General features: G+C 44.0%; 1 protein-coding gene across 5 annotated transcripts in view; it reads right to left on the bottom strand.

Annotated features, from left to right (window-relative positions):
- Window positions 1-22,094, bottom strand: part of SLC24A2 (solute carrier family 24 member 2) — a 320,058-nt gene that overhangs the window by 89,006 nt on the left and 208,958 nt on the right. For 4 of the 5 annotated variants that reach the window (XM_075594686.1, XM_075594672.1, XM_075594667.1 and 1 more), the window contains one exon: window positions 4,159-4,209. The exons of the other annotated variant lie outside the window; for it this stretch is intronic. In XM_075594686.1, coding sequence (XP_075450801.1) covers window positions 4,159-4,209 — 51 coding nt within the window. The remainder of the gene's footprint in view (window positions 1-4,158; window positions 4,210-22,094) is intronic. 5 annotated transcript variants of the gene reach the window in all.

The following is a 22,094-nucleotide window of genomic DNA, read 5'->3' as shown; positions in this document are numbered from 1 at the left end:
GTATGTACGTGGGAGTGTGTGTATGTATGTGGGAGTGTGTGTATGTATGTGGGAGTGTGTGTATTTATGTGGGAGTGTGTGTGTGTGTGTGTGTGTGTATGTATATATATATAGGAGAATGTGTATGTGTGTATGGGAGTATGTGTGACACCAGAGGTACCTCCCCCCCCCCCAATCAGTCAGTCACCCCTGCCCTGGTCAGTCAGTCACCCCTGCCCCGGTCAGTCAGTCACCCCTGCCCCGGTCAGTCAGTCACCCCTGCCCCGGTCAGTCAGTCACCCCTGCCCCGGTCAGTCAGTCACCCCTGCCCTGGTCAGTCAGTCACCCCTGCCCCCCTCTCTCTGGTCTCCCCCCATCTCCCCTCTCTCTGGTCTCCCCCCGTCTCCCCTCTCTCTGGTCTCCCCCGTCTCCCCTCTCTCTGGTCTCCCCCCTCTCTGGTCTCCCCTCTCTCTGGTCTCCCCCATCTCCCCTCTCTCTGGTCTCCCCCCTCTCTCTGGTCTCCCCCGTCTCCCCTCTCTCTGGTCTCTCCCGTCTCCCCTCTCTCTGGTCTCCCCCGTCTCCCCCCTCTCTGGTCTCCCCCCTCTCTGGTCTCCCCTCTCTCTGGTCTCCCCTCTCTCTGGTCTCCCACGTCTCCCCTCTCTCTGGTCTCTTTCTCCCCTCTCTCTTTCTCTCCCCTCTCTTTCTCTCCCCCCTCTGTCTCCTCTCTCCTGTCTCTTTTTCTCTCTCCCTCCTCTCTCTTTTTCTCTCTCCCTCCTCTGTCTCTTTTTCTCTCTCCCTCCTCTGTCTCTTTTTCTCTCTCCCTCCTCTGTCTCTTTTTTCTCTTTCTCTCTTTCCTCTCTCTCTTTATCTCTCTTCCTCTCTCTCCCTCTCCTCTCTCTCCCTCTCTCTCTCTCTTCCTCTCTCTCTCTTTCTCTCTCCCCCTCTCTCTCTCTCTCTCTCTCTCTCTCTCTCTCTCTCTCTCTCTCTCTCTCTCTCTCTCTCTCTCTCTCTCTCCCTCTCTCTCCCTCTCCCTCTCTCTCCCTCTCCCTCCCCCTCTCTCTCCCCCTCTCTGTATCTGGATATCTTATTTACCCTATATATCTTAACTGTCCTATACTACACCAAAATAACCTATACTGCTTTCTTCCAGATCTGACTCAAGCTTCACACGGAAGACATCGGAATCCCCCCTAACCCAGAAGACAGGTAGGGAACACATCCCCTCCAACTTATAACATTGCGGGAATGAGGTACCTGGACATTGAGGGACTGCGGATCAGGTAAGATCCCAGGCGGGATTGCTGCTTTAGATATTGTGAAGCGGGGACATCCAGACACTGGTTAAGGGGTTCAGGAAACTAGTCATTCACACCTGGCTTTTATTTCTAGATCCGACACTTACACACACACACACACACACTAAATACATTTGTCAAAAACGAATGTTGTTCTGACTAGGAATTTATTAAATGTATTTTAATTATATATTTTATTTTAAAGCGGGGTTGGGGTTGGGACTGGGGGCGGGACTAGGGGCGGGGTTGGGGGCGGGACTAGGTGGCGAGTAGATTTTTTGGTTGGGCGAGTAGATTTTTGGGTGATTTGTCGAACACTGTAAATACCTATAAGAAAAAAGGAGACTTTCGGTATACATCCTTTGATCAAATAATGCCAAGCCTGCTAACCACGTCAAGGTAAGTATATATTCCCCATTGATTGCTATCCCTATGGGAGAAGCGCAGGGATTCACTTTTTGTTTTGCACATTTGTAAGGCCAATTCCTTAACTAGCTGCATGCTCCTTATACAGAGAAGCGCAGTGATTATATTTGTTTTACATTATTTGTTGGGCCGATTTTAATCCTTAGCAGCACGCTCCTAGAGGCCAACACTACTATGGTGTAATTTAATATATTTAGCCAATCCCCTGCAACTGCTTATTGAGCAGTTTGTGGCAGGCCAGCCCCTCCCCTTCTAGGTATATAATCCCAAAGCAAGGTCCCATTATTTCACTTCACTTGCAGACATGCGAGTTTCTGTTCTGGTATATACCAGTTTTTAACTGCACTAGGTTATATAAGCATATGCTTTGATATTTTAACCCCTTCTGGGCTTATTTCACATAACACTAGTATGCATTTAGCGTAGGGACCTGCTATAGAGACTTACCTTGACGTGGTTAGCAGGCTTGGCATTATTTGATCAAAGGATGTATACCAAAAGTCTCCTTTTTTCTTATAGGTATTTACACCACACATACATATATACATACATATACATATATATATATACATATATTTCCCATTGATTGCTATCCCTAAGGGAGAAGCGCAGGGATTCACTTTTTGTTCTATCCTGTTTTTGTCTTCGTTTTGCATGAAGCTGCATTAAATTTAGATTTTTAGTACTTGGCCTCCAGGTCTCCTTTTTTCATGCTGTGCTCCTTTGCCCCCTTTTTGCTCGTTCTTACCGATCTCCTACAGATGGATGCATGCCGAGAGGATCAGACTCGTTACCTGCAGTAGCACCGGTTCGTGAGTACATGCATTGCTCCTTGTGTGGCCGGTCTGAAGTATACCATATTTAGCTATCTATCTTTCAATTAATGCAACATATGCCTGAACCTAGAGCTGTTAGGATCTATTGACCTTACCTGTTGGGCTGCTTTGTTGCGGAGGCTTTAGTTATTGGTCTATATCCTGCAGACTCATACCTTTGGTTCAGGCTTTCAATGTTCATGACGGCACAGGAGTATACTCAGAGCCTGGTCTATCTATTTGTCTAAACAACACATATATTTGTCTCTCTTCCGCCCTGGACATAATTTCTAGTAGATTTTTGTAGCACCACTCTAGAGATTCACTTCTCTTATTATACAAGGATGTCTGCATAGAGATGAGGGATCAAAGAGGAGAAGGGAAGTCGAAAGGTGTCAGAACGGTTGGTGAGCGGGGAATGGGGGAGTACCGGGTCGGGAGACAAACGCTCTATGCGGGTGAGACGCTTTGTTTGCCCAGACTCGATGGAGCCTACCTAGCGGGAGGCATAGGGCTGACAAGGGAAATCTGTTATTGGTAGGTAGGCACGATTGCCATTGGCCAGTTGGAATTTCCCGCTTGATGGCATCCTGAGTCTCCTCGACACCCCCTCCTCTGACGCGTACAGAATTGTAATTCTCTTTTGGTTACAGATGCCCCGCGCGCTCCCCGAACGCATTTAAATGAAATGCCGGGGGAGCAGCGAAGGCCTCGATATGGTCCCTTACCTTGACTCAGACGGCTTCTGGTGACATGTCGTCAAATGACGCAGCCGGGTCACATGAAGCCACGTTGCCATAGCAACATGATGTCAATGCCGGAGCCAAGATACGGAGGGGGGGCGCGAGTAGGGGGCGCCGGGGAGAAAGATTGCGCACCCCTGTATTACCTCAACATATCCGTCCAGGTAAGGTTTCAAAATAAGGCTTCATTCTTATATTGGGCTGGCTGAATGGAAGGTTCACACCCTGTTTAAAATTTTCCATCAACCATTCCAGATCCTCACCTACAGTACACTAAGATTTGTTAGATCAGGAGCTACAGTAGGTGGTAACTCCAGACTGTGATTAAAACTGTTCACTAAGTACAAGGTCTCCAGCATTTACACGGTTAAACATTTATCAAAGGACCAAACGAGAAAATGAAAATGACTAGAAGATGCACACGGATCCAATATATGAAAGTGTACTGAAAATGTGTCAGGTCCTTTTAAGTAATTGCTAATCGGCTTTCTCTCCCTACGTTGCAATAAGTCAGAAGTATTCTTAATAGTACTCTGCATACCCTGAAAATAAATAGTATCCCATCTCATTTACATGGGACGTCTGGGCTTACAAAGCAAGGATTTTCTTCTAAAATGCCATACAAAGCAAATGTATGTTTAACAAAGCAAACCTAATGCATGTTTCCTATCTCCTAAATAATCAGTATTAATACTGTATCTGCACTTATATAATAGATACAAATATACACAATTGCATGATTAATTACAACAAACTTGCAGCTTTTAGGTGAATCATGCAGTGGATGAAAAATAATCAAATAAATACAAAAAAAAAGTAAAGGAAAATACAGTACAGTACCTGATACAGGCAAACAAAAAATAATGCTAGCATGAGTATTTCCAAAATATAAATTCTTACCTTCGTCAGTCATAGTGTCATAATATTTTAGTTTTCCATATGCTCCGAGCTCTATAACATTACAGTAAAAAACACAAGGGTAAGGGACCAGAAGAAAGGTAAAAAGAAGGTAGAATGTGTACGTACTACAGATATGGCATGCTAACTTGAACTAGTACGCAGTATGAAGACATGACAGATGCTACAGGTGCGCCGACGAGTATTCTAAAACTTGCCTTAAACTTGCCTTGGAAAATCTGGGGCTATCACCAACAAGATCCAGGTACATGCTGCAACATTTCAGTGACATTTCTGCAGAGACTAATGGCCCATCGGATTAACACAGCAGGGGTCTCTGGCAGTCCCATTCAGTATGGGACTGCCAGGGACCCCCGCAGTTAATCCGATGGGCCATTAGTCTGTCTGCAGAAATGTCACTGAAATGTTGCAGCATGTACCCAGGATGTACCTGGGTCTTGTTGGTGATTGCCCCAGATTTGTTTTAGAAAACTCGTCGGCACTACAGTAATTACTGTAACACTACACAACAATAAAAGGATTATGGGAGTTATGTATAATAGTCTTCCGGCTGCAAGATTGGGATAAAACTGGATCAATAAAACGGCACAATATTTATCAAAGAAAATGTTCTCATATGAAGCAATAGGATTTTTTTTGCAGTGCAGTTTTTGTGCTCCTGGTTTAGCAGCTGGAGGTCTTTGATACATAAACCCCTCTGTACTAGTCTCCTACTTACAAAGCTGTGGTGCACTAACACCAGTACACAAGAAATGCACAATATTTATCAAAGAAAAAACTCCAACAGCAGGGATTGATTTCCTATCATGTATATGGGGAGTGAGGTATCAAAGTCCCCGACGGCAAAACTGGGGCAAAACTGAATGAAAAAAAAAAATACTTTTCTAGGCTGAAAGGAAATTGTCCCATGGGCCACAATGAGTTTTTTTGCTTACATACATACATATAGTGCAGATTTTTGGTTCTAGTTTTGCAGTTGGAAGACTTAATAAATGACAGGTTGTGTTGTTGTTTTTTTTACACTCGCTTTGCCTTGGTTTTCGAGCTGGGAGACTTTAGTAAATAGACCCTTAGGAGACACTTTTTGAACATACGTCTGTCACTGTCAAAGTATTGAGCTATTTTGCCTGCCTTTCTCCCTCTTTGCACCAGCTTACAATATATGTAGACCAGGAGTTGCCAACGCCAGCCCTCTAGATCCACCAACAGGTCAGGTTTAAAGGATTTCCCTGCTTCAACACAGGTGACTAATCAGTCAATGACTGATCCACCTGTGCTGAAGCAGGGATATCCTTAAAACCTGTCCTGTTGGAGGGTCTTGGGAACTGAAGTTGGCCACCCCCAGTGTAGTGAACACTGAGAGGAATAAGAGGAGTTAAGGGAAACTTATAGCGCACAGTATAATGGGATATATTCTGTGCGTGGAGCTGTCATTTGTCTTCTTTCTGTGGCATAAAGATCTGGGAATCTGAGGAGGCTTACAGATGTAGCCAACGTTATTGCAACCTGTGGCGTGCTCCCACGGTTGAAATAGCGAGATAGCCCTGCCCCCTTCTTACGTGTGATTAAAAACAATTACCGCTTCTCACACTGGTGCGTTTTGTACGGCCCGGAGCGTGCCATTGGTTGTAATAAGGTTGGCTGCATCTGTAAACCTCAGTGCAAGTAGCTACATAAAAACTAGGTTTTTAACATGATTTTTTTTCCTTGCACCTGCAATGGAACCCCGTCCCCCCCAACAATCCTACAGTATGTCTCAAGAAAAGATAGGCGACACTGTGGGGCCTATGCAGAAAGGTCTGATAAGTCAGTTATCGGCAGCTTAATGTCAAAAAAGCCTACTGCTATTCTGTAATCTCCGATATTTGGGCGCTCCTAGACATTTTCGGCAATAATTTTTTTCCAAAAAAAAAAAAAAAAAAATTCGCCAAATGCGCGACGATAAGCCACTTATTGCCACTTATCAGCAGTTTTTTGTAACTCGCTCACTTCTAGTAGCCACGATCAGCTTATCGATGGTAATCGCTACTGTAGAATTGAGAGTTCTTCTCAGAATCGCCTCACCGGAAAAAGTTGGCAAGAAGGTGGTCAGAAGTTGCCGAGAAACGGCAAGACGGGACTTAGAAAAAAAATGCAACTGTCTGACATATGTTTTATGCATGGACGGATTTGAGCGGACTCGTATTGCTTTTTATTTGTGAACCCGTGTTTTATGAAACTAGTAGTTATAATAAATGTCACAGTTTATATTTCTGATATTGTGTTACCGCTGACGTTATGAAGGGGTTAATATATGACTTGTTTATCTTTTGGTTAGATATCGGGTTCATGAAGTTTAACGTTCATCTGTGTCGCAGGATAGTCATATGTAAACGTTTAAAGGTGCAGTTAAAACATAAGCCTACATGTGTGTAAATATGAATAATTCATGTATGTGTTTAAAAAATCTAAAGACCATAAAACAAATTAATCAGGTCATCATTTATTTATATAAATTAAAATGTATAAAACATTATTTAAGTGACAGCGCCTTCCTCTTCTGATTGGCTCTGCCTTTTGATCCCCGGCCTCTCTCTATCAGTGCACAAATTGTATAGATTAACTGCCCACTCATATTATATTTATGGACGAAATTTCACCGAATGCATATCTAATACCCCAAAATGAAAAATCATATTAAGCGCTCAATTACTGGATAAATGATCGATGTATAACGTAACTAATCACTTGTTATTGTGCATATTCTATTGATGCACATATTTAATGGTAGAAATGTGAATATTGTTTAAATAAACTTCACATTGACAGAAAACTTGGTGGTCACATATAACCCACACCTAGAAGCCCTACACAAGACTGCCAGGAAACTACAACCCATTATCCAGGAAGATACAAGACTGCAACAGGTCTTCCCTGAAACACCCTTATTATCGTACAGACAACCTCATAATCTCAAGAAATTGATGGTGAGGAGTAAAGTATTCAACAGTACAACTGAATGCGGAACAAGACCATGCCAGGACGCAAGATGCAAAACCTGCGCAATGCTCTACACAGCGGGCACAATACAAATACCACACAGGAACCTGGAGTACAAAATCAGAGGAAGGATCACATGTTCCTCCAGCAATGTCGTGTACCTCATCATGTGCATGAAATGCCCAGGCGGCTGCTACTACATAGGTGAGAAGGGACAGGGGCTAAACAAGAGAATGAATCTGCATCGCCACAGCATCACACGTGGAACAAGAGACAGTCCTGTCGGCGAACATTTCTTTGACTCTGGTCATAAGATGAACGATCTGATGGTGGCCATACTCAAAGGTAATCTTAGAAAACCGAAAGAGAGACGGTTGCATGAATACAAATTTGTGCAACTGTTTGGGACACTTAGCGGTGGCCTAAAGCGAGACCGCAGCTTTATGAGTCACTACTCTGAAACAAGAGAACTCTTTTCCCATGAGTGCTAAAGGCCATGTCTATACATACTGCGCTATATGAATGCACACAGATGTCTCTTACACATACATATGTACAATGTAATTATATCCCTATATACACCAATTGGGACCACATAGTATCTACACACATTAATAGTAATGCAACACCCTTTTACATTTCCACACCAACCCACACCATTGGTATACACTCCCATACACACCTTTTGTAAAGCGCTGTATACACTGTGGGCACTTTAGAAATGTATATTTACATACTCACACTCACACCACTAACATTCAGGGACCATTTAACACCTTAAGTCTTAAATCGCATACTTCACAGGAGGGAGGGATAGGCTTCAGTCACAGATACATTCCAAGATGCACTATTTTTAAGCAAAACCCTTTCTTGCTTTATTCATTGTAACACCGCTGGAAGAATAGATCAGTGTATCTTGAAAGCTCGCACAAATAAAAGCATTTTGTTAGCGCCACAGAACGGTATTGTCTATTCGTTTTTGATTATTACGCTCGGCTAACACGGTACATCTACAATATATATATATATATATATATATATATATATATATATATATATATATAAAAAGAAAAGCTGTGCCTCTAATAATAATAATTATAAATTAAACTAACTCACTATACCATATGTAGCCCCCTGTAAACAGCTCAGGCTATACCTATCTTCCTTCTACTGTGGTAAGTCCTGTTAAGATCAGGCGCCAGTAATCATTATGGGTTTTCCCCCTTCATAGCTCTAACCTGAATGGTAGATGCCGGCCTGGACTATGCTGCAGGCGTGAGCAAGAGGGAGGTTCTGCTGACACCAGGAGGGGAGGGGCTAGCTCTATATTTAGCAGCCCACTCCGGCAAGTAGGGGTTGTTCTTCGTCCTTGCTGTGGGCCATGTTCCTCTCTGATTGATGGTTCTTCAATAGAGATAGTAGCGTAAGAAGAGTTCGAGTGAGCAGTGAGACCAAGATTCGAGAGCGGCTGAGTATTAGGCCGTAAGCCACGAGTCCTGCGGAACGGTCCGAGGAGTATCAGGAGGCTGCGGGCTCCCCGGCGCAGAGTGCCGGTTGAGAGCGAGAGGAATCAAACCGATCAGCGTCTATAAGTAGAGCTGATAGAACCATAGACTGGTGGACCAATGCCCTCACCCCGCTGCCAGGGGTGCTGGGAAGAGAATTCAAGACCCACCTCGAGGCTAACCTCGGGGGTGGGCCACGGGGTATTGCCGCCCTAGCTCAGACCATTTTGTCGGCCGAGTGACTTGGAGGGAAGGAGAGGAGGAGGTCGTGGGAGTTGAGCAGGTTGTACCTGGCACTGGCGATTGTATTGTGGCTGCTGGAAGCCTTATCGTTGGGATATCGTTGCACTGTCAAATAAAGAGACTGTTTTGCACCCGTAAAGACTGTGTGTGAGTTGGAGAGTATAACCCTGGGACCCGAGGGGTTCTTCTATACCGGTCCTATCCCATTACCCTGGGAGTATAGAAGATGGAGGCGCTGCACCACTAAGATAATATGGAGGCTACGACCCCAGAAGCCCGGTCCTGGCTCCCCCACAACATCGCGGGAAGCTCAGGCCCTGTTCCTCACAGGTACGCACCACACCACATGTAACCAGCCCCCAAGCACCCCTCACACTCCCGTAGAGACTGGGGGGGGGGGGGGGGGAAACAGGGTTACACATAAATACTAAATAATAATACTAAATACTAAAAATAATAATAAATAAGTGCTAATAGATGAACAATAAAAATCCCATAATATGAGGTAGAATAAAAAAATACAAACAAACAGGAAGAAAAAATACCAGTCCCTTAGAAAGTCCCAAATATAGATATATTAATGTCCAGTACTCAGTGCACCCCAAGGAACAACCTGAAAAAGCAACAAGAAAAAGCAACAAGAATGGACGCCATACTTGACAATCAAAGCAACCGGTCATCAGGCCATTAGTTAGGTCAGAGTTCTGTGATTTGTACAACATACAAGACAACACTTCTCCCTATACGCTCAGAACATGTGCAGGACTGGCAGAAACAACAGGGTACAGTACATTGTGATCTAACAAGCACTCTGTGAGGTTTTAACTCATTGCTGATAGAGGCCCTGAGTTTTTGTGCGGTATAACTGTCGTAAAATTTAGAAACTCGCCCCTTTATGTCGCCTTTCTGCAGAATATTGGGTTTATTTTCATTTTTAGCATTTAAAATCTACACTTCCAGTTCCCAATAAAGGATTTTTTTTAAAGGTGACTGCCATCTTTAAAGCTCCAAATCATATACAATTTAAAGTGCACCTTCTCTTGCTTGAAAATTTATGAGACTGGAACAGTGGCACTGCCTATAGACCAGAACCCTGCAGACCATTCTACTATGTCAGTGTCTGCAGCTCACCTGCAGAGTATGTCATTACTTACAAAACCAACGTTTCTGACAAAACCTGATACGATGCCATCAGTTCCAGCAGATACTTTTGAACTAGTAGATCCCGAAGTAGAAACAGATCCGCCCTCAAGTCTCTGCTCTGGTCACAAATGTTATGTCTATAAATCCCATAATTTCCACTATTTAAAAAAAAAATGGACAACACTTCGGCGATCAATTGCGCATCTCAAACATGTCACCACTTCTTTCCACCAAACATTTGGTGATAGAGTAGACAGCTGTCTTGGTTGGCATCTCTGCACAAGATTAAGCACCATGAGCAGGGCCGCCAAGAGGGGGGGAGAAAGGGCACTGGCGTCCTGGGCCCCGTGGGTCAGGGGGGCCCGGCTGCTCGGCTGGGCGCCAGTTAATAATAATAATTAAAAAAAAAACGCTGCACCCGGCGCCGGGCTCCCTGTTGGCAGCGCCGGAAGTACGTTAAGCTTCCGGCGCGCCGCCATGAGAGGGAGGCCCGGCGCGCGCGGGAGCAGCAGCGTGAGACAGGTGGAGCGGGGCTGGCGGCAATTGCTGTGGCAAGCCACCGGGCCCCTCGCAGCACTGCCACCTCCCCTCCCGCAGCCACCAGGCCGTCACGGGACCCCCCCCCCCTCCCCGCCGCAACATCGGGCAAAACCGCCGCCCCCCCTCCCTCATTGCCACCGGGCCGTCCTGCCAATCCCCTCCCCACCCCCCGCAGCATCGGGCCCACTTCGGCAGCACAAGCCGGAGCAGCGGCGTGCCTGCAGCGGGGCCGGCGGCAACTGCTGTGACCAGCCGCCGGGCCCCCGCTGCACCGCCATCCCCCCCCCCACAGGACATGGCCGTCCCGCCACCCCTCCGCAGCCGGACACACCCTGCAGCCGCGGGACATCCCTGTAGCATCGGCCTCCCCCCCAGCACCGCCGCCATCACCACCCGCAGGCCCCTCCCCCCCTCCCTGCAGGTAAGTCTGATTTTTTATATATATGTATTGGGAGCGGGGGGGGGGGGGGTTGGGGTAATTTTTATATGTATTGGGGGGGGGGGTTGGGATCATTTATATATGTATCGGGGGGGTTGGGATAATTTTTATATGTATCGGGGGGGTTGGGATAATTTATATATTATCGGGGGGTTGGGGTAATTTATATACACACATTCTTACTTTAGAAACACTTACATATCTTACTGGGAATGTGTGTTTATGTATGTATGTATGTATGTATGTATTGGGTAGGTGGGGTTTCTGTATGCATTTGGGGGGGGTTTGTATATATTTGGGTGTGGGAAGTTTTTTGCATTGGGGGTGGGAAGTTGTATGGTATATCTTGTGGGGGGAATTGTGTGTGGGGGTGGCGGAATGAGTGAGCGTGGGGTAATTGACGGAGGGAGAGGACAGAGGGGGTGAGTGAGGAAAAGAGGGAGTAAAAGTGAGAAGCAGGGGAGAGAAACACATGTGAGGCGGGAGAGTGAAATGGGGCGAGACGGAAGGGAGAGAAATACATGGGATGGGGGGGAAAGAGAGGGGGCTCGTGAGGTGTGAAATGGTGGGGAGGGGGGTGGCGGACAATACCGCTGACACGAAGGGGGGCCCTGCTCAAAATGTTTGTCCCGGGCCCCACGATTTCTGTTGGCGGCCCTGACCATGAGTGAAATCACAGAGGCAAAAAACACGATTGTCCTCAGATGCATCCAGGAAGAAACTTATGCAGAAGAGATCAGCTGCATGAAAAGGCATATCTCTAAAGGTAGTCCCCTTTGGAAATTGAATTCCATCATTGATGAGGATGGCCTGAAGAGAATAGGCGGTCGTCTTAGCATTTCCCAATTGAGCCAGGATGAATTCAATCCTCTCATTGTTCCTGACCAACACCACATCGCTACTGTGGAAGTTCATCGCTATCATGAGCAAGTTAAGCATCATGGTCAACATTTCACAGAGGCGACAGGAATATGGATCATTGGCAAAAAGAGATGCATCACCGGTGTCACCACGGGTGAGTCAGATGCCATATGTTGCCGAGTAAATGCCATGAACAAAGGGTGCCACCTGACAGAATTAGTACAGAGCCTTCCTTCATCTGCATGTGACTCGATTTCTTTGGACCATGGATGATCATTTTGCATAGGACCAGAGGCATGCACACGGATAGCAAATGGGCAGTACTTTTCACTTGCATGAGTATTCAGGCTACGCATACTGTAAAGGTCATCGACTTAATGGATTCTTCCTTCAGAAGATTTTTGCTATTAGAGGACAAGTTAAGTAACTACGCTCAGACTGTGGAACCAACTTTGTTGGGGCATGCAGGGAATTATAAGGTAACGAGGATGTCAGTGAAGTACTTGCGTTACCACGGTTGCTTGTGGGTATTTAACTCTCTGTATCTTGTTACATTTAACATTTTCACAAATGGCAATCTAGTAAACAAGTTGAACAAAATGAGTGGCCAATGGGTCTTATTGTTAAGACCATCCCTAATGCGGATGAAAAGGTCTGTAAGGTTGATGCAATGCATTCCCAAACGTTTTCACATAATTTCTGCTTATGTTCCTGTGAATACAGTTATTAGAAATTCAAACAAGACTAAATCTTTGCATGAAAGAAGGGGATGAGTTTAACTGCCTGTCTAAGCATACTGAGTCCCAGGAACCCTACAACAGAACAGACTCCTTTCAGCTTTTATAAGATATGTACTCATATAGTCTACTTTTTACTGATGTAAGACAGACTCAAAATATTGCACGTGTGATTCATATGCATTATCTTTGCTGACTAGATGTATGTTATTACAAGATATAGAAAAAGCCATTTTAGAAATAAGGTTTAATGTTTTCAAATTCTCCAGACATGTGACCCCTGTTGCAAAATAAATAAGCAAAATATAATACTATATATATGAATATATATAAAGAAGACAGAGAGTGCACGCCCCATAGTGTATTATTGTACATTTAATTAGGGGGCGTGGGGGGTGAAGGAGGGATTAAAAACACTCACAAAGTAGATGTAAATAACAAGCAAATTGTGATAAAAATCATCACCGAGGCAGGCACCGTCTCGTGTCACGTCGGCAGTCCAACAGGAAATCTTCGAACGAATAACCCGGCAGCGTTCATCCTTTGAACGATCAATAAAAGTCCTCCACGCAATGTGGTATTGTAGTAGGGCCTCAATGAAACATCATACACATACACGCTCCGGCCGTAAAGCGTGCATGTGACGTGATGACGTAATGTCGTAATGTACGTTGCTGACGCGTTTCGTCACAATAATGCAACTTTATCAAAGGGAATTGACATGAACAGTGGTGGCTATACATATATACCCGAGTGTCTCAGTTGATTGGTACATCAATACCAAATGGTCAAACCCCTCAAAGAGCACAATTAACTATGAAAGAAGTTTACATTCAAGCTCTACAGAGGTACATTAGACCATTTGAAATTTATGTACCAATCAACTGAGACACTCGGGTATATACAGTATGTATAGCCACCACTGTTCATGTCAATTCCCTTTGATAAAGTTGCATTATTGTGACGAAACACGTCAGGGACGTACATTACGACATTACGTCATCACGTCACATGCACACTTTACGGCCGGAGCGTGTGTATATTATATATAGAAGTGTGTGAGTACTTACGTATACAGAAATACAGCATAGACAGCAATTTGCACAAAAATGTTTATTGATTACATAAGTGTTTATTGATTACACACAAAAATAAAGGCTTAATAGACACTTTTTTTTTCTTTTGTGCAAATTGCTGTCTGTGCTGGTATTTGGCTGTGAACCTTTTATTTACCTACTGTTGAAAGTCTATTTAAAATATTGTATCATTGTAAACCCTCTTTTATTCTCTCTATATAATACATATATGGGTGGGGCGGGGGCCTGAGTCTGCCACCCCAGACTATCTCATTGTAGCAGTGCAGTAAAATCAGACAAATCACCAGTGTGTGATAGTCTGTGGAAATTCCCACGCCTGCGGTTAGGATTTGTTATTGCCTCCTCCTCTGGGGAAAGTCTCATCTCTCTCCCTATTCACATCCACACAACTTGCTTTCCGTAGTCCGACTGACTTTCTCCTTCCTGGTCCCATGCCTTTCTCCTTCCTGCCCCATAGCCATTGGTCGAGGGCATACCCATCAATGTGCTGAGAGATGTAATTGATCAAGCAATCCATATACCAACAAACATGCTCAGGGTTGCTACATCATTAACAATGAGATGGTGTAAGAGACGTGTTCAGAGGTACGCAATGGAGACTGTTTTTAAGGTGAAATTAAAATTAGGCTTTATTGCACCTGTCCCTTTAACACAGCAAAACATATGAAAATAAGCCAAACAAAAACCTATCTCCACATATAGCTCAGCCCTCTCTGACTGGGTTGGTTAGCTAAGCTATTTACCAGCCCCAAAATATAAACATATATACAGATATATAACAGTTCAAAAAGAAAGTCTTATCTGTCTCCTGAAGCTATAGGGGAAGTCCTCTCTGCTCTCTTGGGTAAGCACCTTTGTGTGCTACAAAAATGTGGGTACAGGTTTTGAGGTCTGGTCCCCTTGTTTTGCTATCAGCATACAGGTCAGTCCTTCTGTAGCTCAAGACAGCCGTTCCCCTGGTCAGTCCCCCCAATTGTGAGACTAAGGAATCTCTCTTCCTGTCTCAAAGGCAGGCTTTTCTAACAAACCTCTAATCAGCCAGGTGGTGTTGGTTAATTGACTACCAGCAGTTAACCACCACACTGCTGGATTAGAGGCACATTTTTGAACAGGGACAAGTCCCCTGTTACAGATGGAATAAAATATTTACAATAAATGGTGGTTGGTTCAAGGTGCACAATAAAAAAAAAATATTTTCTTTCCTAGCACGTACGATAAGTACAATGACACTCTTTACTTTACATATTTCTAATCACTTGAGTTCAGAAATGATCAAGAGTCAGGGCTTGGTAAGAAGCAATTTATAATCACTAAGCCACTTCACAGTTTTAGAAGAGTTTTCACCTTGATAGGATATAATGTTATTCCATGAAAACAAACCTTCCAGGCGTGTGTATGTCTCTTCACAAATCTAGGAGATGAATATAAGTACGCTTTGTAAATTATTTTAAAATACTGGACTGCAATCTAAACATATAATATTATTTTTTATAACAAATGAAAATATCCTTTACTAGAACAATAAGAAAGCTTTTTAATATAGACACAATGGGGCTTTTTAGAAATAAAATATAACTCTGGATAAAGGAGTATGGGCTTTAACTACAACTGAAGAAGAGAGTTATATAGTATGTGTGTGTATATATATATATATATATATATATATATATATATATAAATACAAAAAAAAAACCTCAGAGTCCCGGTAAAAAGTGAAAAACCGAGGGTTTTTTTGTTGTTTTTTTCCTCCCTGCTCACCAGCTCTGCACTTCCAGCCGCTGAGAGGTTAATTCAGTCTGTTTGCAATTTGGAAAACCATTTCTTCCCTATTGAATTGTAGAGAGGATTATTCTCTGCTATTATCATGGACACAGTCCCTTTGGAATGATAAGTATACGATTCTTATCCTTGTTTCTGGATTCTCTCGACAAAACTCAGTCAGAACTATCTTTGCCCTTTTTGGGCTTTATATATCCAGGACTTCTTATCCACATGTATTTTTTCTATGCAATACTTAGGACACCGTTGTCCCTCTGCTTGTACTGCTCTGAACATTAGTTCTTTCTTAGCATCACTGTGTTTTGTTCTACTTTGTTCTAATTATCAAACTTGATCCATGTATGAGTGTAATATGTAGCGCATGTGTTATTATTCTGTCTTGAGATTTATACCTGCCACTTGACTCTTTGGTAACTTATCATACTGAGTTAGACAGTTTAAGGATTATCATTAACTGTCAGGATTCTAGCTTCCTACAGACAATTTATCCTGTCAAGTTATACATGAACGTCTGGTCTTTTCTCCACATGGACTAGAGTTACTGTGAGTTATTTACGTCCTGGGAATAGCTAGGGTGACCAGATGTCCCGGTTTAGCTGGGACAGTCCCGTTTTTTTAATGCCTGTCCCGGCTGCCCGACATTCTTTAAAATGTGCCGTTTTTTGTGGCTGTCCCGTTTTGGCAATCAGAGCGGGGGGGGGGGAGGTGATGGGGGGGATAAGCAGAGAGCAAAGAATGCAGGGAGGAGAGCAGAGGCTGGGTTTGACGGCAGCTGCAGAGGGTGGGGGTGGGGTTAGCTGCAGAGGGTGGGGGCAAGGTTTGTGTCAGCGGAGCACCAGCAGTGAGTCAGTGTCTGCTGCCAGGGCTCTAGATGGCTTCCCCCCACCCACCCATCCTCCACAGTGAAAGGTAGGGTGAAGAATGGACACGCACCCCTCCCCCCCATGGGGAGAGAGACACAGACACAGCATGGCATGGGGAGAGAGACAGACTGCATGGCATGTCATTGGGAGAGTGACACAGACACAGCATGGCATTGGGAGAGACACAGCATGGCATGGGAAGAGAGACACAGCATGGCATGGGGAGAGATACAGACACAGCATGGCATGGGGAGAGAGACACAGACACAGCATGGCATGGGGAGAGAGACAAAATGGGGGAGAGCAAGAGACAGAGAATGGGGGAGAGACACACACACAGAGAATGGGGGAGAGAGACACACAGAGAATGGGGAAGAGAGAGACACAGAGAATGAGGGAGAGAGAGAGAGACACAGAGAATGGATGAGAGAGAGACACAGAAAATTGGGGAGAGAGAAACAGAGAATGGGGGGAGAGAGAGAGAGGCAAAGAATGAGGGAGAGAGACAGCGAATGGGGGAGAAAGACAGAGAATGGGGGAGAGAGACAGAGAATGGGAGAGAGAGATAAAGAGAATTGGGAGAGAGACACACAGAGAATGGGGTAGAGAGAGAGAGAAACAGAATGGGGGAGAGAGAGACACACAGAGAATGGGGGGGAGAGAGACAGAGAATGGGGGAGAGAGAGACAGAGACAGAGAATGGGGGAGAGAGAGAGACGCACACACAGAATGGAGAAGCTATGTGTGAAAAACTAAGTACACCCTTACTGCTTCCATAGGAATTAAGATGCTAAGTAGCAGACAGGTGCTGCTAATCAAATGCCCTTGATGAATTTATCATCAGCAAGTGTGACCACCTCTTTAAAAGCCAAAGTTTTAGCAGTTTGCTTGTCTGGAGCATTCAGGTGTGTGTTAACACAATGCCAAGGAGCAAAGACATCAGCAATGATCTTATTGAAGCAATTGTTGCTGCCTATCAATCTGGGAAGGGTTATAAGGCCATGTCCAAACAATTTAAAAGTCCATCATTCTACAGTGAGAAAGATTATTCAAAAGTAGAAAACATTCAAGACAATTGCCAATCTTCCAAGGAGTGGACATCCCAGCAAATTCACCCCAAGGTCAGCTCAGAGAAATTGCACAAAACCCAAGAGTTATATCTCAGACTCCACAGGCCTCAGTTAGCATGTTAAATGTTAAAGTTCATTACAGTACAATTAGAAAAAGACTGAACAAGTCTGGTTTGTTTGGAAGGGTTGCCAGGAGAAAGCCTCTTCTCTCTAAAAAGAACATGGCAGCACGGCTTAGGTTTCAAAATGTTGCATTTGAACAAACCACAAGACTTCTGGAACAATGTCCTTTGGACAGACGAGACCAAAGTGGAGATGTTTGGCCATAATGCACAGCGCCACGTTTGGCGAAAACCAAACACAGCATATCAGCACAAACACCTCATACCAACTGTCAAGCACGGTGGTGGAGGGGAGATGATTTGGGCTTGTTTTTGCAGCCACAGGACCTGGGAACCTTGCAGTCATTGAGTCGACAATGAACTCCTCTGTATACCAAAGTATTCTAGAGTCAAATGTGAGGCCATCTGTCCGACAGCTAAAGCTTGGCCGAAATTGGGTCAAGCAACAGGACAATGATCCCAAGCACACCAGCAAATCTACAACAGAATGGCTGAAAAAGAAAAGAATCAAGGTGTTGCAATGGCCCAGTCAAAGTCCAGACCTCAACCCAATTGGAATGCTGTGGCTGGTCTTAAGAGAGCTGTGAATAAACAAATGCCCACAAACCAATGAACTGAAGCAACGTTGTAAAGAAGAGTGGGCCAAAATTCCTCCACAACGATGTGAGAGACTGATAAAGTCATACAGAAAACGATTACTTCAAGTTATTGCTGCTAAAGGTGGTTCTACAAGCTATTGAATCATAAGGTGTACTTAGTTTTTCACACATGGCTTCTCCATTTTGGCTTTATTTTTGTTAAATAATAACGTGATACGGTGTAATATGTCATGTGTTGTTGTTCATCTGTGGTTGTATTTACCTAATTTTAAGACCTGCTAAGGAACAGATGATTGTTATTATGTCCTGATATGTAAAACCATGAAATTCAAAGAGGGTGTACTTTCTTTTTCACATGACTGTATTTATATATATATATATATATACATGTAGAGGTATCAGTACCGTGTTAGCCGAGCTTCAATTATCAAAAAATAAATAGATGATACCGTTCTGTGGCTAACGAAATGCTTTTATTTGTGCGAGCTTTCGAGATACACTGATCTCTTCTTCCGGCGATGTTACAATGAATGAAGCAAGGATAACTTGAAAACAGTGTCTCTTGGAATGTTATCTGTGCTTGTCCTTCCCCCGGTGTGGATGTGTTTTATGGCTAGAGGTGTCAAAGGGTAACTGAAAGCAAGTGAAGAAAGAGTGTGTATGTGTATCAGTGTGAATAAAAATGAATGGAGAGCCCACAGTATAAACAGTGCTCTACACAAGGTGTGTGTGGAGTGAGAGGGATATAAATGGTGTGGGTGGGTGTGGAAATGTGAGAGTTTGTAGCACAACTAAAAGTGTGTGTGGATACTATGTGGTCCCTATTGGTGTATATGGATGGAGAAATAAGAAGTATTAGTATGTGTGAGAGACAGCTGTGTGTGCATACATATAGCACAGTATGTACAGACATGGCTTTTAGCGCTCATGGGAAGAGAGTTCGCTAGTGTCAGTAATGACTCATAAAATTTCGATCTCTGTTTAGGCCACTGCTAAGTGTCCCGAACAGTTGCATAAATTTGTATTCATGCAACCGTCTCTCTTTCGGGGTTTTAAGATTACCTTTGAGTATGGCAACCCTCAGATCGTTCATCTTATGGCCAGAGTCAGAGAAATGTTCGCCAACAGGACTGTCTCTTGTTCCGCGTGTGATGCTGTGGCGATGCAGGTTCATTATCTTGTTTAGCCCCTGTCCTGTCTCACCTATGTAGTAGCAGCCCCCTGGGCATTTCATGCACATGATGAGGTACACGACATTGCTGGAGGAACAGGTGAACCCTCCTCTGATTTTGTATTCCCGATTCTTGTGTATAAAGAACAACCAACTACAGACTTCTGTATACCGCAAACCTACAGACAGAGCCAGCTATTTGAGGGACAAAAGCTTCCACCCGACACACACCAAACATGCAACCATCTACAGTCAAGCCATACGATACAACCGGATATGCTCCGACACAGCAGACAGAGACCAGCGGATTAAAGCCTTGAGATCAGACTTTATAAACCGTGGATATAACCACAGAATTGTAGACCAGCAAATTCACAAAGCCACCAGAATACCAAGAAGTGATCTCCTTGAATACAAACAGAAGGAGACAAGCGACAGAGTTCCTTTGGTGGTCACATATAACCCACACCTAGGAGCACTACGCAAGATCGCCAGGAAACTACAACCCATCCTCCAGGAAGATACAAGACTGCAACAGGTCTTCCCTGAAGCACCATTATTATCATACAGACAACCCCATAATCTCAAGAATATTATGGTGAGGAGTAAAGTATTCAGCAGTACAACTGAATGTGGGACAAAACCATGCCAGGACCCAAGATGCAAAACCTGCGCAATGCTCTACACAGCGGACACAATACAAATACCACACAAGAATCGGGAATACAAAATCAGAGGAGGGTTCACCTGTTCCTCCAGCAATGTTGTGTACCTCATCATGTGCATGAAATGCCCAGGGGGCTGCTACTACATAGGTGAGACAGGACAGGGGCTAAACAAGAGAATGAACCTGCATCGCCACAGCATCACACGCGGAACAAGAGACAGTCCTGTTGGCGAACATTTCTCTGACTCTGGCCATAAGATGAACGATCTGAGGGTTGCCATACTCAAAGGTAATCTTAAAACCCCGAAAGAGAGACGGTTGCATGAATACAAATTTATGCAACTGTTCGGGACACTTAGCAGTGGCCTAAACAGAGATCGAAATTTTATGAGTCATTACTGACACTAGCGAACTCTCTTCCCATGAGCGCTCAAGGCCATGTCTGTACAGTACATACTGTGCTATATGTATGCACACACAGCTGTCTCTCACACATACTAATACTCCTTATTTCTCCATCCATATACACCAATAGGGACCACATAGTATCCACACACACTTTTAGTTGTGCTACAAACTCTCACATTTCCACACCCACCCACACCATTTATATCCCTCTCACTCCACACACACCTTGTGTAGAGCACTGTTTATACTGTGGGCTCTCCATTCATTTTTATTCACACTGATACACACTCTTTCTTCACTTGCTTTCAGTTACCCTTTGACACCTCTAGCCATAAAACACATCCACACCGGGGGAAGGACAAGCACAGATAACATTCCAAGAGACACTGTTTTCAAGTTATCCTTGCTTCATTCATTGTAACATCGCCGGAAGAAGAGATCAGTGTATCTCGAAAGCTCGCACAAATAAAAGCATTTCGTTAGCCACAGAACGGTATCATCTATTTATTTTTTGATTATATATATATATATATATATATATATATAAAATCAAAAACGAATAGACGATACCGTTCTGTGGCTAACGAAATCTTTTATTTGTGTGAGCTTTCGAGATACTCTGATCTCTTCTTCTGGTGATGTTACAATGAATAAAGCACAAAAGGGTTTTTACTTTAAAACAGTGCATCCTGGAATGTGAACTGTGATTCAAGCCCATCCCTCCCCCTGTGCAGTATGCGATATTTTAACTTGAGGTGTTAAAAGGTCCTTGAATGTTGGTGATGTAAGAGTGTGTGTGTGTGTGTGTATGTATGTATGTAAATATAAATTTATACAGCGCCCACAGTGGTTTACAGCGCTTTGCACAAGGTGTGTGTGGAGTGGGAGTGTATACCAATGGTAGGTGTAGAAATGTAAGAGGGTGTTGCATTACTATTAGTGTATGTAGGAACTATGTGGTCCCTATTGGTATATAGGGATAGAATTACATACAGTATTGTATTAGTAGGTGTAAGAGACAGCTGTGTGTGCATTCATATAGCGCAGTATGTAGACACATGGCCCTAAGCACTCATGGGAAGAGAGTTCTCGTGTCAGTAGTGACTCACGAAACCACGGTCTCGGTTTAGGCCATCGCTAAGTGTCCCGAACAGTTGCATAAATTTGTAATCATGCAACCGTCTCTCTTTCGGTGATCTAAGATTACCTTTGAGTATGGCCACCTTCAGATTGTTCATCTTATGGCCAGAGTCAGAGAAATGTTCGCCAACAGAACTGTCTCTTGTTCCGCGTGTGATGCTGTGGCAATGTAGATTCATAATTTTGTTTAGCCCCTGTCCCGTTTCACCTATGTAGTAGAAGCCCCCTGGGCATTTCATGCACATGATGAGGTACACGACATTGCTGGAGGAACAGGTGAACCTTCCTCTGATTTTGTACTTCAGATTTCTGTGTTGTATTCGTATTGTGACCGCTGTGTGAAGCATTGCGCAGGTTTTGCATCTTGCGTCCTGGCATGGTCTTGTTCCGCATTCAGTTGTACTGTTGAATACTTTACTCCTCACCATAATTTTCTTGCGATTATGAGGTTGTCTGTATGATAATAAGGGTGTTTTAGGGAAGATCTGTTGCAGTCTTGTATCTTCCTGGAGAATGGCTTGTAGTTCCCTGACGATCTTGCGTAGGGCTTCTAGG

The sequence above is a fragment of the Ascaphus truei genome, chromosome 1 (genome assembly GCF_040206685.1).
Source record: "Ascaphus truei isolate aAscTru1 chromosome 1, aAscTru1.hap1, whole genome shotgun sequence".
Lineage (NCBI taxonomy): Eukaryota > Metazoa > Chordata > Amphibia > Anura > Ascaphidae > Ascaphus > Ascaphus truei.
Note: the sequence above shows the minus strand (reverse complement) of the source record. Positions and strands in the feature narration are given on the sequence as shown.